Genomic DNA, 20404 nt, shown 5'->3' on the forward strand with positions numbered 1-20404 from the left:
TTTTTAACTTCCTTCAGGATTGCAGATAAAGATAAATTAATAAAGCAAACAGAAGAGAGTTTGGTTGCACAACGTGCTTGTTTAGCAACAAAAGAAGATGAAATTGAGGTACTAAAAATAATGAACATGTTTTCTTCTGTTACAACACTGTATAACTAAAAAAAATGGAAAATAGTTCTTAATTGATTTGCTGGAAAATGTAAAAATGATTTGTGCAGTGTATTATACCATTCCATTAAGTATGAGTATTTGTAAATGTTCACGTTGGAAGATTGTGTTTTAGGTACAGTTTTGTTTTAATGGCCAAGAGGGAATATAAACAGCTGGGTATTGTTTAAGGTAAACTGAACCACTTACGACAGTTTTGGTAAGAGTCCACATGAGTTATTAGTGGGCAACCATACTGATCACAAAAGGTACATTTTACCTGTAGCGTTAAGCTTCCAAAAAAGAGACAAAAAATAAGCCTCCTGTTTGTTATATTAGCACAGTATGAGCATTTGCTCATATTTTGTGTGCATGATATTTGTAGTAGTCATTATTTATCAAGGTGCTGAGACCCATTTCGTGGTAAATCTGCCAGTGTGTTGTAGCTGACCCCCATGCATATCACCACAGTCATCTTCAGCCCTCCTTGTGTTTGCCCTGGGTATTTTCCACTCTACCACTGCTTATAACAGTGTGTTCAAGAACATCTCTTGTCTCATGCCAAGTGATATTTCCTTGACAGCTATTTCATTTGCTACCAGAGAATTTCAAACTACTTTTAGTTCACATTGATGATTCTTTGGAACCATTTATTTTTTGGAATCCTTGAAAGTTACTGTTTAGCTTTTTATTTAATGTTTTGATTTAATTTAATGTTTTGATTTAATTTAATGTATGTCTTTATTTCTGACCTGGACCTGAAAAAATGGTCAAGAAGAATCTGTGCTCAATTGCGGTTAGTTGCATAAAAAAGTAAACATACAGCATTAATCAAGAGTCAGTGGACTTTGTCTTCTAAATAAAATCATCAGCTCATTAGATAAACAATTGGAATGAAATTTTCTTTTTTACTGCTTTTACTAAGTACAAGTGATTTTTGAAGCAAAATGTTTATTTTGCTTTATTAACATTTTACTGAAGGCGCCATCTTTTTTTTGTTGAGAAAACAGCAAATGTTCTTCATGTTTCACTCTTACAGTCATCACATTTGGGTTATCCCTGCCAGGGTAGCCCTCGGCAGGCCTGAGTAACAGAGGCTTAGTATTTCTGTGTCGGTTGCTGTCACTTCAGGACTGACGTCAGGTCATCAGTAGTATAAAGTAAGGCAGCCGACGCCATTACATCAGTCTTTCTTGCCATGGAGCCGGAAGCAGAAGAAGTTTGCACAAGTGCCCAATCGGCTGCTACCTGAGTTTCATCTACCGATTTGAAGCTGAAGTCGTCTAAAGCTAAGTACCCCATTGGGGATTCTTTTTTTCTTGCACTAACCGATGTCAGAAAAAGTTAACAATGGTCTCACCTGTGGAAAGCAAATACCGTACCGAGACTTTCATTCTAACTGCATCACTTGTTTCGGCCCAAACCACGACGTCCCCCGCTGTCGCTTCTGTGCTTTGTTCAACACCCGAACTATCCATCATCGGGCCCTTTTTATAGCTAGATATTTTCACTTAGTCCTCTAACTCCGATATGGCTTCAGTAAGCCATCTGACAGCAGATCTTCAAAAAAACTGTAAAGATAAAGACAAGAGACAGACCGCACAGGTCCAAACCTACCGATGACACTTCTGTTAAGCTAGTCATCAGTTCTCCGGTCCTCAGTGAGGCGCTTTTGCAGCCCCTGATGCCCGCTCCTGTGGATGTGCAGGCTGCTATCGAGACCCTTTTGGAGTCCAGTATGCTGCAAAACTCTTCTTCGACTAAGGATCCAGTGGTCGTCTCTACCTTGGATGGGTTCAGAGCCGCTGAGCAGGCACCGGCTTCCAAGGAAGTCCTTTGCACTACCAATTCTCGACACAAACAGTTTTCTTTTATAACTACCGTTCTTTTGAAAACTACCGAGTTTCTTAGGTCCAGGGTATGAACAACACCCAAGAAACCAACCCAATCTCAGGCACCTGCTTCCTTGGCTCAGTTTCAAATGCTTAAAATGGCAGAAGACCTTATCATGCTGATCAGGGGAAGCCAAGCTACCCCCTCCAAAAGGAAAAGAGATCTGTCCCCTGTAGTTTTGTCTGAACAAGAGTCAGATGAATCTGATGCATCTGAATATAAAGACATGCAACCCCTCTCTACTTATGAAAATTCTGATGCAGAAGATTCCATCCCTTCTGTCTCTCCCCCAGAGGATTTTTCCTTTGGGGAAACACTTCATACCTTAAGGGGGCATTTCCATTGGGAGAGTCAGGACTACCCTCAGTCTAAGAGTCTCAGGGAATTCTTAGATCTTCCACAGCACAGATCCTTGGCCATCCCGCCAGTCCTGGATGTTGTGAAGGATGTTTTCCTGTAATCTAGCTCGACTCTTGACACCCTCCCTCTGCACCCAGAAAACCAGACCGGTACTAGAGAGTCCCTGGCTCACACAAATTTCTATTTAAAAATCCTACTGCTGACCTAAGGTAATTTCTCAAGGGCCTGAAGGGATTAAAGCAACCTCTGCTAAGAATCCCATCCCATGAAAAAAACAATAGTGTGTTTAGTGTTAATAGTTCAGCCTATTCTTATGAGGAAGGATATGGGCATTTAGAATTACCCAACCTTCCTAGCAATTGTGCTTTTTCTCCTCCTAAGTGCTCTATGGTTATTACTTCATTTGAACAAGTTTTGATTTCCTGTATTGAAAAGTCATATAAAACATTTTGTAAAGAAAAGAAAGTGTTTAATCTTAAGAATGAATGGCAGGCGTTACAGGATTTTAGAATGAGGTTAGATAAGATAACTGGGAAACAAGCGTACAAGGGTGGAAATTGGGTGGTAATGGATACTGTGAAGTACGAAGGGATTGTTGACGCTATTTTAGCAGAAGAATATTATGTTAAATTAGATGGGAATCCTTTACAACCTTACAAAGATGAATTGAATGATTTATTGGAAAGAGGTGAAAGGTTGGGATTTTTTAATAGTAGTGATGTTAGGAAGTTAACAAACATAGATTCATGGCATCCGTATATTTATATTATACCAAAAATCCACAAAAGTGAAATAAATCCACCAGGAAGGCCGATCATATCAGGCATAGGATCTTTTGTTGAAAAACTAAATACATTTTTGGATTTTCATTTTAAAAAATATTTACCCAAGGTGGTTTCACATGTCAAAAATACTGAAGAAGTATGCAAGGCATTATGCCTAATGGAATGGAAAGAAGATTATTATTTGGTCACGGCAGACGTTTGTTCATTGTATACCAACATTGACAAAAGATGGGGTTTATTGGCTATGCAAAAGATGATGGGTGAAGGGCCTAGAACAGGTTATCTGCTTTCGTTGTTAGAATATAGTTTGACTCATAATTATTTCACATGGAAGAAAGATTTTTATCTTCAGGTAAAGGGAACAGCAATGGGAGTAGCTTTTGCTCCCTCTTATGCTATAATTCACATGGGTGAATTTGAGAAGGAATTTGTTTCAAACTTCTTTTTTTGTTAGTAATGTGTTTTTTTATAAACGTTATATTGATGATTTGATTTTCGTTTGTAAGGGTGAAACTTCTTTATTTAAAATTTTCATGGATGAATTGGAGAAAAATTGGCATGGTTTAAAATTTAGTTTTGAAATTTCAGAGAGTAAAATGCTATTTTTGGATGTTGAATTTTATGTTGGAAGAAATAACCTGATTCAGTATAAACCCTTCAAAAAAACCCACAGCCGTTAATAACTTTTTACATGCAAGTAGCATGCATCCGCCTCATCTAAGGCCTTGCCTGAAAGTGAATTTAAGAGAATTTCTAGGAATACATCTGACCATACTTTGTGGGAAGAAGTGTTAGGTGAAGTGTTTGATAGATTGTTGTCTAGAGGTTATTCTGAAGATTCACTTTGTAAGATCTATGATAATCTAATACAAAAAAAGAAAATTGTAGGGGCTTGTAGGATAGCATATTCAGGCAAGGCTGATGATGATGAAGAACAAATGTTCTTCGTTTCCAAGTATTCAGAATTTTCAAAAATTATAGAAAGAATTTTCAAACAGTTATGGCATGTGATTAGTGATGATGCTTCTATCGGACATTTATTTCCTAAGGGGGTCATTTTTTCTTATAGTAGATATAAAAATTTAAAGGAACTACATAAGAAATCGTTATATTCTTCTGATGGGAATGTTGAGATGTGGATATTGTTCCATCTGTGAGAAGGTCAATAACATGCATGGGAAGAAAATTAATGGTAGAAAATACGTAGCTTTTGAAAAATTTGATTGTACCTCTTCTGGGGTAGTGTACATTTTGGGTTGTAATTGTGTAGAACCTATGTGGTATATAGGACAAACAACTAGAAAAGTAAAAGTTCGCATTCTAGAACATTTGGGGGATATTAGGAGAAAAAATATGGGTAGCCCAGTGGCTTTTCATTTTGCCACTATACATAATTGTGAAATTGATGGATTCAATTTCATTATTTTGGCTAGACCACATTCATTAGGAGGGAATTTTAAGAATGAATTGAATAGGTTGGAACATAAGATGATTTTTAACTATCACACTATACATCCTAGAGGGATGAATTTGGATGCTGGAATAGGCTGATAGTTTATCATTATTTGTTTTTCTTTTTATATTTATTCAACAATATCGTAGGCCATAATAATATAATATTATATTTATAATATTTATAATGTTGCTAGTAATTAGTATTGTGCTTTATATATATTTAATATTGTATATTTAATGTACAAATGATAAATTAATATATTGGTAGTATAGAGTATAATATTGAATTTAGAGTATATGTATAAGTAATGTGTTTTCAGCATGGTTTATTTGTGGGTTCGAGTCCCACTAGAGTTGCTTAATTTATTAGTTAAAAATTTGAAGTATTTATTGTTTTGATATATTGTGTGTGTTTGAGCTTTAAGAAAATGCACTTGATGGTTAATTGATTGTGATTAATTGGATGATGATATTATATATGAGGGATGTGGTGTAATTGAAACTGTTCCACTGAAGGCGAACTGCCGAGGTACCAAAACGTTTGGATTAATAAATGTAATTTATACATCCTGAAAGCTGATTTTTTCCTTCCTTCTATTTTCGTGGATGTTTTTTGGATTTGAAGAATCCCATCCCCTCAGATAGGGATTCCCGAGCACTAGAGCACTAGACAGATGGGGTAAAAAAGTATACACCTTAACTATTCTTGCTATCAGGGCACTAAATTGTCAGTTCCATATGCTAAAATTTCAGCAACATACCCTGGAACTCCTCAAACAAAAAATGTCTTCCTTTCCTGCTTGTGCAGAATCTAAAGAGTTACAAGAGTTAATGCACTCTGCAAGTCAAGTAACTAAACACACCTTGCACTGTGGTTTTGATGCCCTAGAAGCTTCTTGCAGGGCAGCAGTCACTGGATCTGTCATTAGAAGGCATACATGGCTTAAGGAACAGCCCTTGCCAGACCATGTCAAATCTAAATTGTTGGATGCTCCCTTCACAAAGACAGCTTATTTGGCACGAAGGCAAAAGAGGCCTTAAAGATGTAAGAAAAAGCAAAATATATGCAGACAGCTGAGGATTTCTTAACAGGTCCAGCCGCTCAGGTTCGGCAGGCATTGTCCCACCAAAACACTGGTCCTTTCCTGCTCCCACTAAGCCAGTCCAGCCCAGACCCCCCCCCCCCCCCCAGACAGCAGCCACAGGGAATGCAGAAATTTAAGCAGTGGACTTACCTCCACTTCAAAACCAGGGAGTTAAGCCACCCCCTAATGGTAAGAACTCAAAATGACTCACCTCACCCACTCCCTCCCTCTGCCCACCTTCACTTACCCCTAGGAGGAAAACTCTTTTTTCGCGCAAGCACCTGGGCCACCATTACAAACAACCACTGGGTTCTCAACATAGTGTCCTAGGGATGTACATTTTCTTTCCACACCCTTCCTACCCCAGAAGGGTTCTCGGATCTACCTCCAAACCAGTGGGCAGAGGCACAAAAGCAAGTCCTTTTCCTGCTCTATATGAGGGCAGTAGAGCACGTTCCTGCAAGACAGAGAGGCCAAGGTTTCTACTCCAGACTTTCTTGTACCCAGGAAAGAGGTCACCTGGTGCCCCTTCCTTGATCTATCCATTCTAAACACCTTCCTGGTGATCCCAAAATTCAAAATGCTCAGCCTCCAGCAGCTGCTACCCATGCTCTCCAAGGATACTTGGCTACCCACCCTAGATCTAAAAGAGGCCTACCTCCATATTCCTATCAGGGAACCATGCAGGAAATATCTCTGTTTCAGGGCAGGATCTCAGCACTTTCAGTTCTCTGTGCTTCCCTTTGGATTATCTACTGCTCCTAGAGTTTTCACAAAATGTCTGGCTCCATCCATTGCCTTCTGCAGACAAAGGAATATCCAGATTTACCCATACTTAGACGATTGCCTGATTTTGGCAGACAGCCTGGAAAAGCTGCTCAAGCACCTGGCCTTTGTAAAGTCCCTACTAACCTCCCTAGGGTACAAAATCAACGGAAAGAAATCCAAACAGGTACCCACCCAAAGGATTATATTCCTGGGAGCAAGCCTGGGCACAGCATCCCAGATAGCATTCCTTACACCAGAAAAGCAAAATTTTCTGACTGCCGCCTTTTATCAACTAGGCACCAGACCGCAGCTATCTGCAAGGAATATCTTGCAAGCTGTGGGGTTCATGGCATCTTGCATACTACTCATTCCATATGCCAGACTGCATATGAGGAAACTTCATTGGTACCTAAAAAGCCTTTGGTGTCAACACTCTCAAGACCTGGACACTTATGCCTATAATTCCTTCTCTCAGAAAAGATTTTCTTTGGTGGCCAACAGCATGCTCCCGCAACAAGGGACTACCTTTCTCACCATCCCCCGCTGCCCAGACCCTCACCAAAAATGCATCAGACTATGCCTGGGGTGCACATCTGGACGGCAGGTGCATACAGGGCCAATGGAGCTCACAGCAAATCCCTCTGCACATTAACCAAAGAGAGATAATGGCTGTCCCAGCCTTGATGGCTTTCAAGCCCCTTCTCTCCCCAAGGGCTCTCCTGATCAAAACAGACAACACCACTGTGATGTGGTATATCAACAAGCAGGGAGGGACTTGCTCCCTACCCTATATGCAGGCTAGCCATGGCACATAGGCTCTGCCATGAAATTCCAGCTATTAGCACAATTCCTACCAGGTTTTCTCAACTCTCTGGCAGACCAATTAAGCAGAAATCTTCTGGACCCACACAAGTGACAGCTCAACAGAAGAACCTTCACCCTAATAACTCAGAAATGGGGCACCCCGAAGGTCGACCTCTTTGCCTCTCACACCAACCATCATCTCAGCAAATTCTGCACCAAGGAGCATCACTGCATGGCTTGGAAAGTGGGTGGCCTTGTCCTTCCCCCTGTCAGTCTGTCAGTCTATGCCTTTCCTCCACTACCTCTCATCCTTAGGGTACTGCTCAAAATAAAGGAGGAAAAACCAAGGACAATTCCTATAGCTCCAGACTGGCCTCGCCAGCACTGGTACCCCTTGCTGCACAGCCTGTCCCCACTTCCACCATGGCATCTTCCTCAGATTCCAAACTTCCTGACCCAGAGGGAACGGGAATTCATGCATCCCCAGTTGCAGACAGTTTGGCAGCTTGGCTTATTCCCTAACCCCCGATCAATCTGCCAACCTCAGTAAACAGGTTCTACATGTTATACGTGAGGCCAGACACCCTAGCACTAGAAAGTCTTATGTTGACAAATGGAAAAGGTTCTGCATCTGGATTCAGGCTACGGGAGCCAGTACAGCACAGCCCTCTCTCCATCTCATCCTGGATTACTTAGCTGACCTACTACACAGTGGCCTCTCTTTTTTCTCTATTAAAATTCATGCCTCTGCTGTCTCTGCTCATTTTCCCACTGAGCACCCCCTCTTCTCACACCCCTTGATCAAACAGTTCCTGAGAGGGTTAGCAACTTGAGGCCACCCAGAAGAGCACCAGTTCCAGCTTGGAACCTTAACTTTGTGTTGGAAAAGCTAACCTGCCCCCCTTCGAACCAGCTTCTTCAGCAGAGCTAAAATTTCTCTCCTGGAAAACAGCTTTTCTTCTGGCCATCACTTCAGCCAGAAAAGTCTCAGAGCTGCAAGCAGTCATGGCTGTGGAACCCTTCATCATTTTCCATGCTAACAGGGTATCCGTCCGGACTAACCCATCCTTCATGCACAAGGTGGTGTCCAGTGTAGCTCTCAACCAGTCCATTAATTTGCCCACCGTTTTTCTTATTCCCCAGAACAAGGGGGAAAGGATCCTGCACTCTCTAGATGTGCACAGACAGCTCAGATTCTATCTAGACAGGACTAAATCCTTCAGAAAGTCTGATCAATTGCTGGTTAGCTTTGCTACAGGGCCAGAAGGCAAAGCCATCTCCAAACAAACCATTTCCAAATGGATCACACACTGCATCCATTTCTGCTACAGACAGCATGAAAGCTTCCCCCCAAGGAGGTCAGGGCTCACTCCACCTGTGCAGCCTCCACCTCTGCAGCTTTCCTCAGAGGAGTCCCCACCAGGGACATCCTGGAGGCTGCCACCTGGAAATCTGTTCACACTTTTACCAAACATTACCACGTGCCTCTCTTCTCCAAATCCAGGGCAGGGTTTGCCTCTGCAGTCTTGTAGGGCATCCTAGCCAGCCCCTAGTTTCCTTGACTGCCTCCACCCATTTCCTCAGCTTTTGGAATCAGTCCAAGTGTGATGACTGCAACAGTGAAACCCGAAGAACATAGTACATTTGTGTATACTTAAAATAAATATAGATGTTCGAGTGTATTCACCATTGCAGTCCTGGTTTCTCTCCCTCCACCTCCCTTTTTTTCTTCTCTTTCCTTACAAAGGACATATTGGTATTTACTTTCTACTGGTGGGGTTTTTCCACCAGAACTGGCTCCTACTTGGGAGCTCCTGACAGGTTAGGGCAAGAAAAACTGATGTAATGGCGTCGGCTGCCTTACTGTATACTGCTGACGTCCTGATGTCAGTCCTGAAGCAACAGCAACCGACAAAGTATCGGTACTGGTATTCAGCCGGCCGAGGGCTACCCTGGCAGGGATAACCCAAATGTGATGACTACAACAGTGAATATACTCTAACATTTACATTTATGGTAAGTGTACACAACTGTACTTTTCTTGTTAGGTTTGTTACTGATGTTCTTCATTCCACATTGCTGCAGTCCTAACTATTGGGTAGTCCGCTGTCCAGTCGGCCCGAATACCAAAGTATATGGCTGACGTCGGTCAGGGCGCATTAGACTGACGTCAGTACGTCAGGGTACTAATGCGCATGACCGACGTCATATCCTCAGTCTTTTTTGCCGCATGGTCCGATGCAGAAGCAATTTTGCGAGTGCAGGTTGGCGTTCTGAAAATTTCTGAAGTCAGAGTTTCAGACCGAATCAAAGTTGGCTAAGTACCCCGTTGGGGAATATTTTGGTTTTTCCTTGCCTCAGTATTTAAGCGGATGTCAGAAAAAGTGAATAACTGTATTTCTTGTGGGAAACAGATACCTCATAGGGATTACCATACTTTGTGTATACCTTGTTTAGGGCCTGAGCACGACGTTGTTGGATGCCGCTCTTGTGCTAGATTTAACAAACGCACTATTAAGAGAAGGTTAGACTGTGCCAGGTTAGTGTTTGGGAAGCGTTGTAACTATAAAATGCCGCCGGATACTCCGCCGCTTCGCTAAAAGCGCAAGGACAAAACAGCAAAGCCTAGGGGAAGAACCGACAGTCCCAGACGTCGGTTCTTTCGAGGGCTCAGTGGAGCCGGAGGTTTTGCCAGGTGTTTCTTTGGAGTCTCAGGGAGAGACTTTACTGTTACAGGATGTTTCCTCTCAGGAAGTAGGCCAGGCTGTGGGGGCTTCTCAGGTGGCTGTTCTTCCCTCACTTCCTAAGGTGGTTAGGGCCTCCTTCTGTTCCCAAGGCTTCCTTAAGGGCAGGCCAAGTTTTGCTTCAGTGGGGTTTCTCCTAGTGCTTCAGGGTCTTTGCCTAAGAAACATATGCTTAAAATGGCAGAAGATTTGATTACTATGATAAGGGGTTCTATGCCCCCTCCTGATAAGAGGCCTAGGGTGGAACCTGAGCTTGAGAGTTTTGAGCAATGCTCAGAGGCTTCTGAGTCTTCGGCTGAAGACTTGCAGGAGTTCCCTACTTATTCTGATTCTGATGTGGATGATTCTACTCCTTCAGCTTCTCCTCCTGAGGATTTTCATTTTCAGAGACTTTGCATTCCATGAGGGAGCATTTTAAATGGGAAGGCCAAGATTTCTCTGATTCCAGGAAAAGGCTTAGGGAGTTCTTGTTTTTACCCCAGCATAGGCCTTTAGCTATACCTCCTGTTTTGAATGTGGTAGAAGATGTTTTTGCAGAGGCTTCCCTGAATCCTGATTCTTTGCCTCCTGCCCCAGTTAAACCGGATAGGTATTATAGGGTGCCTGAAGCTCATAAGTATCTTTTAAGAGTCCTAGGGCAGACCCGGAAACTGTCTCTCAGGGGCCTAAAGGTGTAAAGGCCTCAGTTGTTAAAAATCCTGTCCCTCCTGATAAAGAGGCAAGGGCTTTGGATAGATGGGGAAAGAAAGTGTATACTTCTTCCACTTTAGCCATGAGGGCGTTGAATTGTCAGTTTCACATGTTAAAATATCAGAATTATCTTCTTTCACAGTTGAAATCTAAGGTGGATGCTCTGGCGGAAGGTATTGACTGTAAAGAGTTGCAGGATTTAGTTCATGTGTCTGAACAGGTGGGTAAACATTCCTTGCAATGTGGTTTTGATGCTGTGCAGGCCTCTTCCAGGGTGGCTGCCACTGGTTCTGTTCTTCATAGGCACGCCTGGATGAGAGATCAGAACTTAGCTGAGCATGTTAAGACAAGGATTTTGGATGCTCCTTTGCAGTCTGATGTGTTGTTTGGTTCGCCTGTGGAAGCAGTTTTGAAGAAAATGGAGGACAAGGCTAAATCTATGCAAACTGTTAAAGATTTTTTACAGGTGCAGCCTCCGAAGTTTAGTAGAAATTGGCCTGCTAAGGGTTGGACTTTTCCTGCTTATGATTCCCAGTCTAGGGGTAGGTCTAGACGTGGTAGGGGCAGAGCTCAGGGTTCTTTTAGGCCTAGGACAGGGAGTTCCCCTGCTCAGAATTCTGGGGAGGGCAGGGGTCAGTCCTTTCGTAAGCAGACCCAATGACCTGCCTTTTCAGCTGCCAGTTCATTCCCGCCTGGCAGCACCGTTGGGAGGAAGGCTGTCTCTTTTCAAAGAAAATTGGGAGTTAATTACCCAAGACAGATGGGTTCTGGATATCATTCACCACGGTTACAGGTTTTATTTCCATACCTTGCCTCCTTTCAAAGGCATGCCAGACATTCCTCCTCTACAAAGACAAGAGGCGCACAAGCAAATTACTCTGTTACTCCAAATAGGGGCTATTCAGCCAGTTCCTGTGCCAGAAAGAGGCCTAGGGTTTTATTCTCGCCTGTTCCTAGTACCAAAGAAGGGGAACACGTGGAGACCAATTTTGGATTTATCTATCCTCAACACTTATCTGGACATTCCCAAGTTCAAAATGTTGACGTTACAACAGCTTTTACCTCTGCTGGGCAAAGATCACTGGATGGTAACTTTAGATCTCAAGGAAGCTTACCTTCATGTGCCAATAAGACTAAGTTGCAGGAAGTATCTGCGTTTTTGAGCTGGAAATTCTCATTATCAGTTCTCTGCATTGCCCTTTGGCTTATCTACTGCCCAGAGTATTCACAAAGGTTCTGGCTCCAGTGATAGCTTACTTCAGGCTAAAAGGAATTCAAATCTATCCTTACTTGGACGATTGCCTGATTCTGGCTCAAGAAAAGGAAGACCTTCTACAGCATCTGGAATATGTCATAGCAGTGCTAAGATGCCTAGGGTATTCTGTGAACTAAATAAAGTCCAGTCTAGTACCCTCTCAAGACATGTGCTTTCTGGGTGTGAGACTGAATACAGCAGCCCAGATGGCCTTTTTAACCCCGGACAAACAAAAGAATCTTTCCAGTTACTTCCATCAACTATCTCTTCAGTCCGGGCTGACTGCAAGGACAGTCCTTCAAGCCTTAGGGTTCATGGCATCTTGTATTCTGGTGCTTCCCAATGCCAAACTGCATATGAGGAAGCTACAATGGTATCTCAAAAATCTGTGGACACAGCACTGCCAGGATTTGGACACTGTCATTCAAATAATACCTTGCATTCAAAAGGAATTTTTGTGGTGGGCTCAGGAATGTCACCTAAACAAGGGACTCTCTGTGACCCGCCTAGAGGCAAGTCAGATTCTAACGACAGATGCCTCAGATGTTGCTTGGGGAGCTCATCTAAATGGAAAGTGGATACAAGACAAGTGGCCTGCCAGACTACAACATCTACATATCAACATGAAAGAGATGTTAGCAGTTCAGTTTGCATTAATTGCTTTCAAGGAGTTACTTCTTCCAGGGCAGGTGTTGATTCTAACAGACAACACAACTGTCATGTGGTACATCAACAAACAAGGGGAACACATTCTTACCCATTGTGCAGACAAGCAATGATTTTGTGGGAGACTGCGCTCAGTCTGCAACTAACTCTTCAGGCAAGGTTTCTGCCGAGCACAGAACTCCTTAGCAGATGTATTAAGCAGACAAATCATGGATCCCCACGGTGGAAACTGGATCTTCATGTATTTCAAAATTGACAGTGTCATGGGGAACTCCAGACATAGATCTGTTCGCTTCTCCACTAAACCACCAGCTGCCAAAGTTTTGCACGCAAGGATTTCATCACACAGCTTGGAAAGTGGATGCTCTTTCTTTCAGTTGGAAAAATCTTCATGTGTATGCCTTTCCACCTCTGCCTCTTCTTCCAAAGGTGCTTCTAACGGTCAGACAAGACAAGCCAAGGATGATTTTAATAGCTCCAGATTGGCCTCGGCAGCACTGGTACCCATTACTGAGGAGTCTGGTAAGGAAGCCTCCATGGCCTTTACCCTTGATTCCACACCTGTTGTCTCAGAGGGACGGTCATCTGCTCAATGTCAAGCTTCACTCTCTACATCTAACAGCCTGGCATATTCTGTTTTGAAAGACAGCAGGTCTCAGCTTCCTCAACAAGTTTTAAATGTGATTATGGAAGCCAGAAGACCTAGTACAAGGAAAGTGTATGCAGAAAAATGGAAGAGATTTTTGTTTTGGAGTGCAGCAAACAATTTGGAGATTACTGAGCCTAATTTGAGTGTGGCTCTTCAATATCTCACTGAGTTACTGGACAAAGGTTTGTCTTTCTCTTCCATTAAGATTCATGCTGCAGCAATTTCAGCTCACTATGATTGTGACCCACCATTGTTTTCGCATCCTTTGTTCAAGCAATTTCGTAGAGGGGCAAAGAATATAAGACCCCCACGAAGAGCTCCTACTCCTGCTTGGGATCTCAATTTTGTGTTGGAGAAACTTACTCTACAACCTTTTGAGCCTCGGCTACTGCTGAATTGAAATACTTGTCATGGAAGACTGCTTTTTTGTTGGCCATTACTTCTGCAAGAAGGGTTTCTGAGTTGCAGGCCCTTATGGCAGTGGAGCCTTTTTTGATTTTTCATAAGGATAGGGTATCTTTACGTACTAATCCTTCCTTTATGCCTAAGGTGGTTTCTAGTGTGGCTTTAAACCAAACTATTCATTTGCCTACCTTTTATGCAGATCCCCAAAATAAAGGGGAAAAGATTTTGCACACTTTAGATGTACACAGGCTGTTGCGTTATTATTTGAGCAGGACTAAGGATTTTAGGCAGTCTCAGCAGTTGTTTGTTTCTTTTGCTTTGACTTCAAAGGGCAAGCCTGTGTCAAAACAAACTATTTCTAGGTGGATTGGGTGTTGCATTACATTTTGTTATTCCCATCATGGCAAGGAGATTCCAGCTGGGATTAGGCCTCATTCCACTAGGGCTACTGCCACTTCCACAGCATTTCTAAGGGGTGGCAACTAAGGATATTTTGGAGGCAGCTACTTGGAGTTCAGTGCATACTTTCTCTAAGCATTATCACCTTCCTCTCTACTCTAAGTCTAGGGCTGGTTTTGCCACAGCTATTTTGCAAGGCATGTTGTCAGTTCCTGCTTCCTTATGATTTGCCAGCCTCCTTACCTCTGCTTTGGGATTCTACCCAATAGTTAGGACTGCAGCAATGTGGAATGAAGAACATAGTACAGTTTTGTACCTACCATAAATGTAGATGTTCGAGGATCCACATTGCTGCAGTCCAATTTCCTCCCTCCTTCCCCTCTGTGTTTAGGGGTGGTTGTGTAGGTGAGGTTATATTCTGCTAATTGTGTATATATTGTATATATATTTTTTGGTGCAGGTATTTTGGGAGTTTTTGTTTTTGGCCTTATCTTTTCAGGGTCTTCTGACATCTGGGGCAAGAAAAGACTGAGGATATGACGTCGGTCATGCGCATTAGTACCCTGATGTACTGACGTCAGTCTAATGCGCCCTGACCGACGTCAGCCATATACTTTGGTATTCGGGCCGACTGGACAGCGGACTACCCAATAGTTAGGACTGCAGCAATGTGGATCCTCGAACATCTACATTTATGGTAGGTACAAAACTGTACTTTAACCTTTCTGATAAGTCTGTCCACTTTGCATAAAGCTTCAGTAATTCATAGCTTCTCTTTCTGACTAAAACAGATGTCTGCTGGTTCATTCACAAGGAAGATCCCTCTGATAGCAGATACCAGAATTTGAATTCCATACGTCTCATTAACCATCCTGTTAAGTGCTTCTGTTATGTGCACATTTTTTTAATTAATAAAATAGATTTAAGTTGACCAATATAACTAAAATTCTGGTTTAGCAATTTGTTGTATTTATACATTTGTTAACATGGTAAGTAAACTACTTGTCACAAGTGTCCCTTTTCAAGGACAGACCAGGAGCACTCTGGTCAAGTGACTTACTCAGTCACACAGTAGGCAAATGTAAGTGGATGAATTGAAGGCCCTGTTCCCTTCTGCCTGTCATTAGATATTGTTACGCTTGTTCCTCTTCCCAGAAAATGGTGGTCAGTCACCATAATCTTAATACCGAAAAAAAATACTTGTATATAGGTTGTTAGAAACATGCAAGAAGTATACAAGGCCAGAGGAGAAAATATCTGCATAGCTACTACCTTTTTAAGTACATAGGTTGAGTATTCATTTAACCAACCAGTCTTTAGTTTTCAGCTGCATATGACATTAATGGACTCTGTCAAGGTGAATCTCTCTGAAGATATTCTAAATGCATTATAAATTTATAACCTTACTTTCATACCTGCCGGATGCTTAAAATATGATGATGCTGCCTGTCTTGGCTGTTTATTTTTTAGTCTGAAAACTACTAGAGTTTAATAAATTAAATAGGTCTTAGAAGATCATCATGTGGGCTGGTCAAGTTGTCCAGTACATTATCTGTATATAAAGAAAGCTTCATCTTTTGTCCTGCCTAGACAAAACCACCTTACAACTGCATTCTGATGGGGACCCCTGGCAGGGGTTCAGATAAAACTCAGACTTGGGTTTGGGGAGCCATACATCCATGTTGTATTTTCATTTGCAATGTAAATGACTTTGATAAAACTTCTTTCACTTTAACTTGCTCACTGGGCCTGGATAATTCATCTTTAATAGTAACAAAAACGTTGCAGAAAATCCTAAAGATTCTCAATTCCAAATACAAATAATTCAGTTCAGCTATGTCAGATGCCTTTTTGTAGTCTAGGTTAACCACCAGCAATGACTATTTTGTAGTTCTGAGTTTCCTGTATGAAGCATCTTTTAATTGTTAAATTTTTGCCTGTCCCGCCACAATGTCACATTAATTTGACTGTATCAATTTAGGATTTACTGGAACTAGTTTGGGATGCCCAAAGAGGCAAAGGCTTTTTTTAGTCCTGAATCAGAACTGATGCAAGTTTGTACAACTTAAGGTAAAGAGATGTTCATTAGATCAACTTTAGCAGTAAGCGAAGCTACATGGATTATATCCTGCCCAAGGATATGCCAACTAGCCAGCTTCCAGACTTAAGGGCACCTTCTTCCCCTCCTGATTGCTAACTAGCTTGAGGAGAGCAGGATAAAGTCAGTGGTTAGGGTGCCCAAATGTTCAGCACTTTCTTGCTCTCAGAAGCAGATTTGTCCTTGTGGGTTTCAAGTGATCAAAGGTTGCCCAGCACTTCTCCAAGGCTGGGTAGATTAGTACCCCATTGAGGAATACCTTCCACTTTCACAGTATTTGTGAAGAAAAGTTTTCTGTTAGAAGTTATTGCTTCGGACTAGGACTGGTATTTGTAGTGGCTGTCACAAAAATGTTAACTTAAGAGTTGCAATGCCTTTTATTTATTTATTTGCGAGAAAGTTTTACTTTTTGTAATATGTAGCTAGGGGCTAGGACAGTTTTGGAAATTGTCATTACAGATTTTTATTTCAATTTTTTTTCCCTCTCATTTACTATCCAAGGCTTTGCATACTTGTGATGCACTATTTTTCTGGTAAACATGGACCAGGCTTTGGGTTTTTTGGTTCTTCCATGTTTGATCTGCAAAAAAGAAGAATGCTGTAGAGGATTATTTGGTCTTCAAGATGGCTACCTCTTCTCCTCAGCTTTTGATGAATGAGAATGTTGTGGCCAGATACTTCAAACCACTCTTAGATTTTTCTCAAACCTACCTTTTGGTATTACTCCTCAAGAAGCTGCTTAGGGCCAAGAGACAGGCACTTCCTCTGCTGTTTAGCTGTCATCTTCCGGCAAGAGAGAACCACACTTGTTTATCAGAGGAGGGAGTGGACAACACACTACTGCAAGACAGCCCTAAGGAGCTTGAAGCTTGAACCCTGGAGAGGGGAATGGTGTTTGGGTCAGCCTTTTTCTTGGGGACTTCCAAGGTAAAGAACGAAGTTAGACAGTTTTCTTCTGTTTCAGGTAAGACAGATTGGAAAGAATGACTAGGTTTGGTAAGGGTTTATTTTAAACCTTTCAGTCTATAAATACAGAGTCTTCCTTGAATTAAAAAAATATGTATATTTTTCTGTCTCTCTGGTTGTGATTCAGTCTGAAGGACAGGAATTTAATTGCATATCAAGTTCTTACACCATTGGAAGGGGGGGGACCAGATTTTGAGGAAAATTTACTCTTCAGAGTCCTCTTTTTTTTTTCCTGATGATACTTCTGGAATGAAGTAATAGATGTTCTTCAAGGATGCATCTGCAGTCCTAACATATGGGTTGTCCTGCCTCAGGCAGCCCTTCGGTCGGCCGGATTCCAAAGTCTGGGTCTGGCCACGGCTGATGTCGCACTTCACCCGACGTCATAGCTGCTGTGGTATAAAGGCATCAGCCGACGCCATTTTCCTCAGTCTTTCTTGCCAGGCGGTGCCCGAAGCAGAAGCTGTTCGCAAGTGCCGGTCGGTCAGATCCAGAGATTTCTACTACGAAGACTTCTAAAAAGCTAAGTACCCCGTTGGGGACTCTTTCTTGCCTCAGCCGATGTCAGACAAAGTAAATAATTGTTTAACTTGTGGGAAACAAATACCTCATAAGGATTTCCACTCTTACTGCCTTCCTTGTTTAGGCCCGGACCACGACGTATCAGCTTGTTTAGCCTGTGCTTCCTTCAACCGACGGACGCTTAGACGTCGTTCGGAGTTTGCAGAGGAGTTTTTTGGTCCCGCTTTTGCATACAAAATGCCGTCGGAGACTCCGACTACACAATTAGCTAAAAAGCGCAAGGAAAAGGACCGACACTCGCGGTCCGCGGTTTCGGCTGAAACCACGGTTAGGCCAACCGCGAGTGTCTTGGTTTCGGCTGAAACCGAGTCCTCGGTTCCTCCTTCAGCCGAAAGCATGCCTCGATAGCCGAGGCTTTACAGAGCATGGCTGAATCTACTACTGAAATTACCCCTACAGAAGCAAGCACCCAGGAATTGTCAGATACTATTCCTTTAGACATCTCTACCCCTGCACGTGGGGCTGCTAGACCCCCTGCATCTATGTCTATCAAGGCTTTTTCCAGGGCTAAAGCAGCTAAATCTTCTAAGGCCTTACCTGCTAAAACTCCCTCACACAGGCCTACCTCTAGTTCCCAAATGCTCAGCCTGGCTGAGGATCTCATTTCTTTGATCAGGGGATCCCAACCTCACCCAGACAGGGCCTCTCAACCCCCTCCAGATAAGAGGCCTAGGACTGAACCCCCGGAACCTGTTTCTACAGACTATTCCTCGGATGACTCAGATATCTCAGACCCTCAGGAAGGCCCATATTCTCCTTATGAGGATACTGATGCAGAAGACTCCATTCCTTCTGCCTCTCCTCCTGAAGAATTTTCTTTTGGGGAAACCTTACATGCTATGAGGGAACACTTTCAATGGCAGGGCCAGGATTTTTCAGATTCAAGGAAAAGGCTAAGGACTTTCTTACACTTACCATAGCATAGGCCTTTAGCCATTCCTCCAGTACTAACAGTTGTTGATGCATATAATGATGCCTGTACTGCTCCTGATTCTCTTCCTCCGGCCCCTGCCAAGCCTGACAGATATTACAGGGTCCCGGACACACTACCATTTGTATAAGGCTCCTGTTGCAGATCCTGAAACCATTTCACAGGGCCCTAAAGCTGTGGCAGCTGCCTCTGCCAAAAACCCTCTCCCCTCTGAAAGGGAATCTAGAGCATTAGAGAGATGGGGTAAAAAGGTTTATACTTCTGCTACTCTTTCGGCCAGGGCCTTAAACTGTCAATTTCACATGATACAGTACCAGGAATTTTTGTTAGACCAGCTAAATAAAAAACTGTCCTCTCCTGAACCTATAGACCACAAGTCCCTTCAGGATTTGGTACATAACTCTCAGCAGGTCAGTAACCATTTCTTAAAATGTGGCTATGATGCACTGGAGGCTTCCTTTAGATCAGCTATGACTGGAACAGTGATTCGAAGGCATGCCTGGTTGAAAGAACAATCCTTACCAGACCATGTTAAGTCAAAACTCCTAGATGCTCCTATGGAGAAACAAAGTTTGTTTGGCTCCCCTGCACAGGAGGTTCTAAAGAAGGTGGAAGAAAAAGCAAAATCTGTCCAAACAGTCAAGGATTTCTTACAGGTCCAACCTCCGAGGTTTAGCAGAAATTGGCCTTCGAAGAATTGGTCCTTTCCAGACACCTCCAGAGCACAGAGAGGCAGAAATAGACACCCAAGAGGCAGAGGTCAATCCAGGGGTGCCTACAGGGGACGCCAGTGGCAACCTACCAACCAGAGAAGTACTGCCACAGATTCAACTACAACCACTTCCACAGGACAGACACAATGACTTGGCTCTGATTCCGCCTACCAGGGAACAACTGGAAGCACCCTTGGGCGGAAAACTAGCCTTATTTTCCGACAACTGGCATTACATTACAGGAGACAAATGGACTTTACAAACAATAGACAAAGGCTACAGGTTTCACTTCCACACTCTACCAAAAAAGAGAGGAATGCCAAACCTACCACCAAGCCAAAAAACAGACGCTCTAACACAAATCAACAACTTACTAAGGATGAGAGCTATAGAAAAGGTACCGCCTATGGAACAAGGCCAAGGATTTTACTCCAGGCTTTTCCTTGTACCAAGAAAAGAAAATCAATGGAGACCTATTCTCGACTTGTCCGCTCTGAACACATACCTCATTGTTCCAAAATTCAAAATGCTGACCCTCCAGCAACTTCTTCCCATGCTGGGCAAGGAGTCTTGGCTGGTGACTCTAGATCTCAAGGAGGCATACCTGCATGTCCCTATACGACCAGATTGCAGAAGACACCTCAGATTTCTTGCAGGATCGGAACATTATCAATTCTCAGCATTGCCCTTTGGCTTATCTACTGCGCCCAGAGTATTCACGAAATGCCTGGCATCAGTAATTGCTCATTGCAGGCTTCAGGGAATTCAAATTTACCCATACCTGGACGACTGCCTAATACAAGCGGACAACAAGGTAAAATTAACAAAAGATTTGGAAAAGGTCATACAACTGTTGCAAGCCTTGGGATACACAGTCAACATGCAAACATCAAGACTAGTACCATCCCAAAGGATAACATTCTTGGGTGCAGAACTGGATACATCAACTCAGATGGCTTTTCTCACAGAAGAAAAACAAAAGCAACTACCAGTCTATTTCATGACATTA

General features: G+C 42.7%; 1 protein-coding gene across 1 annotated transcript in view; it reads left to right on the forward strand.

Annotated features, from left to right (window-relative positions):
- The window catches only part of KTN1 (kinectin 1), a gene marked incomplete in the record, with an annotated part of 2305074 nt that overhangs the window by 484744 nt on the left and 1799926 nt on the right, over nucleotides 1–20404 (forward strand). The window contains 1 exon segment of the mRNA XM_044074427.1: nucleotides 18–108. Within this exon segment, the coding sequence (XP_043930362.1) occupies nucleotides 18–108 (91 nt within the window).

Source organism: Protopterus annectens, chromosome 6.part0, assembly GCF_019279795.1.
Source record: "Protopterus annectens isolate FY-2018-M chromosome 6.part0, PAN1.0, whole genome shotgun sequence".
Classification (NCBI taxonomy): Eukaryota; Metazoa; Chordata; order Ceratodontiformes; family Protopteridae; genus Protopterus; species Protopterus annectens.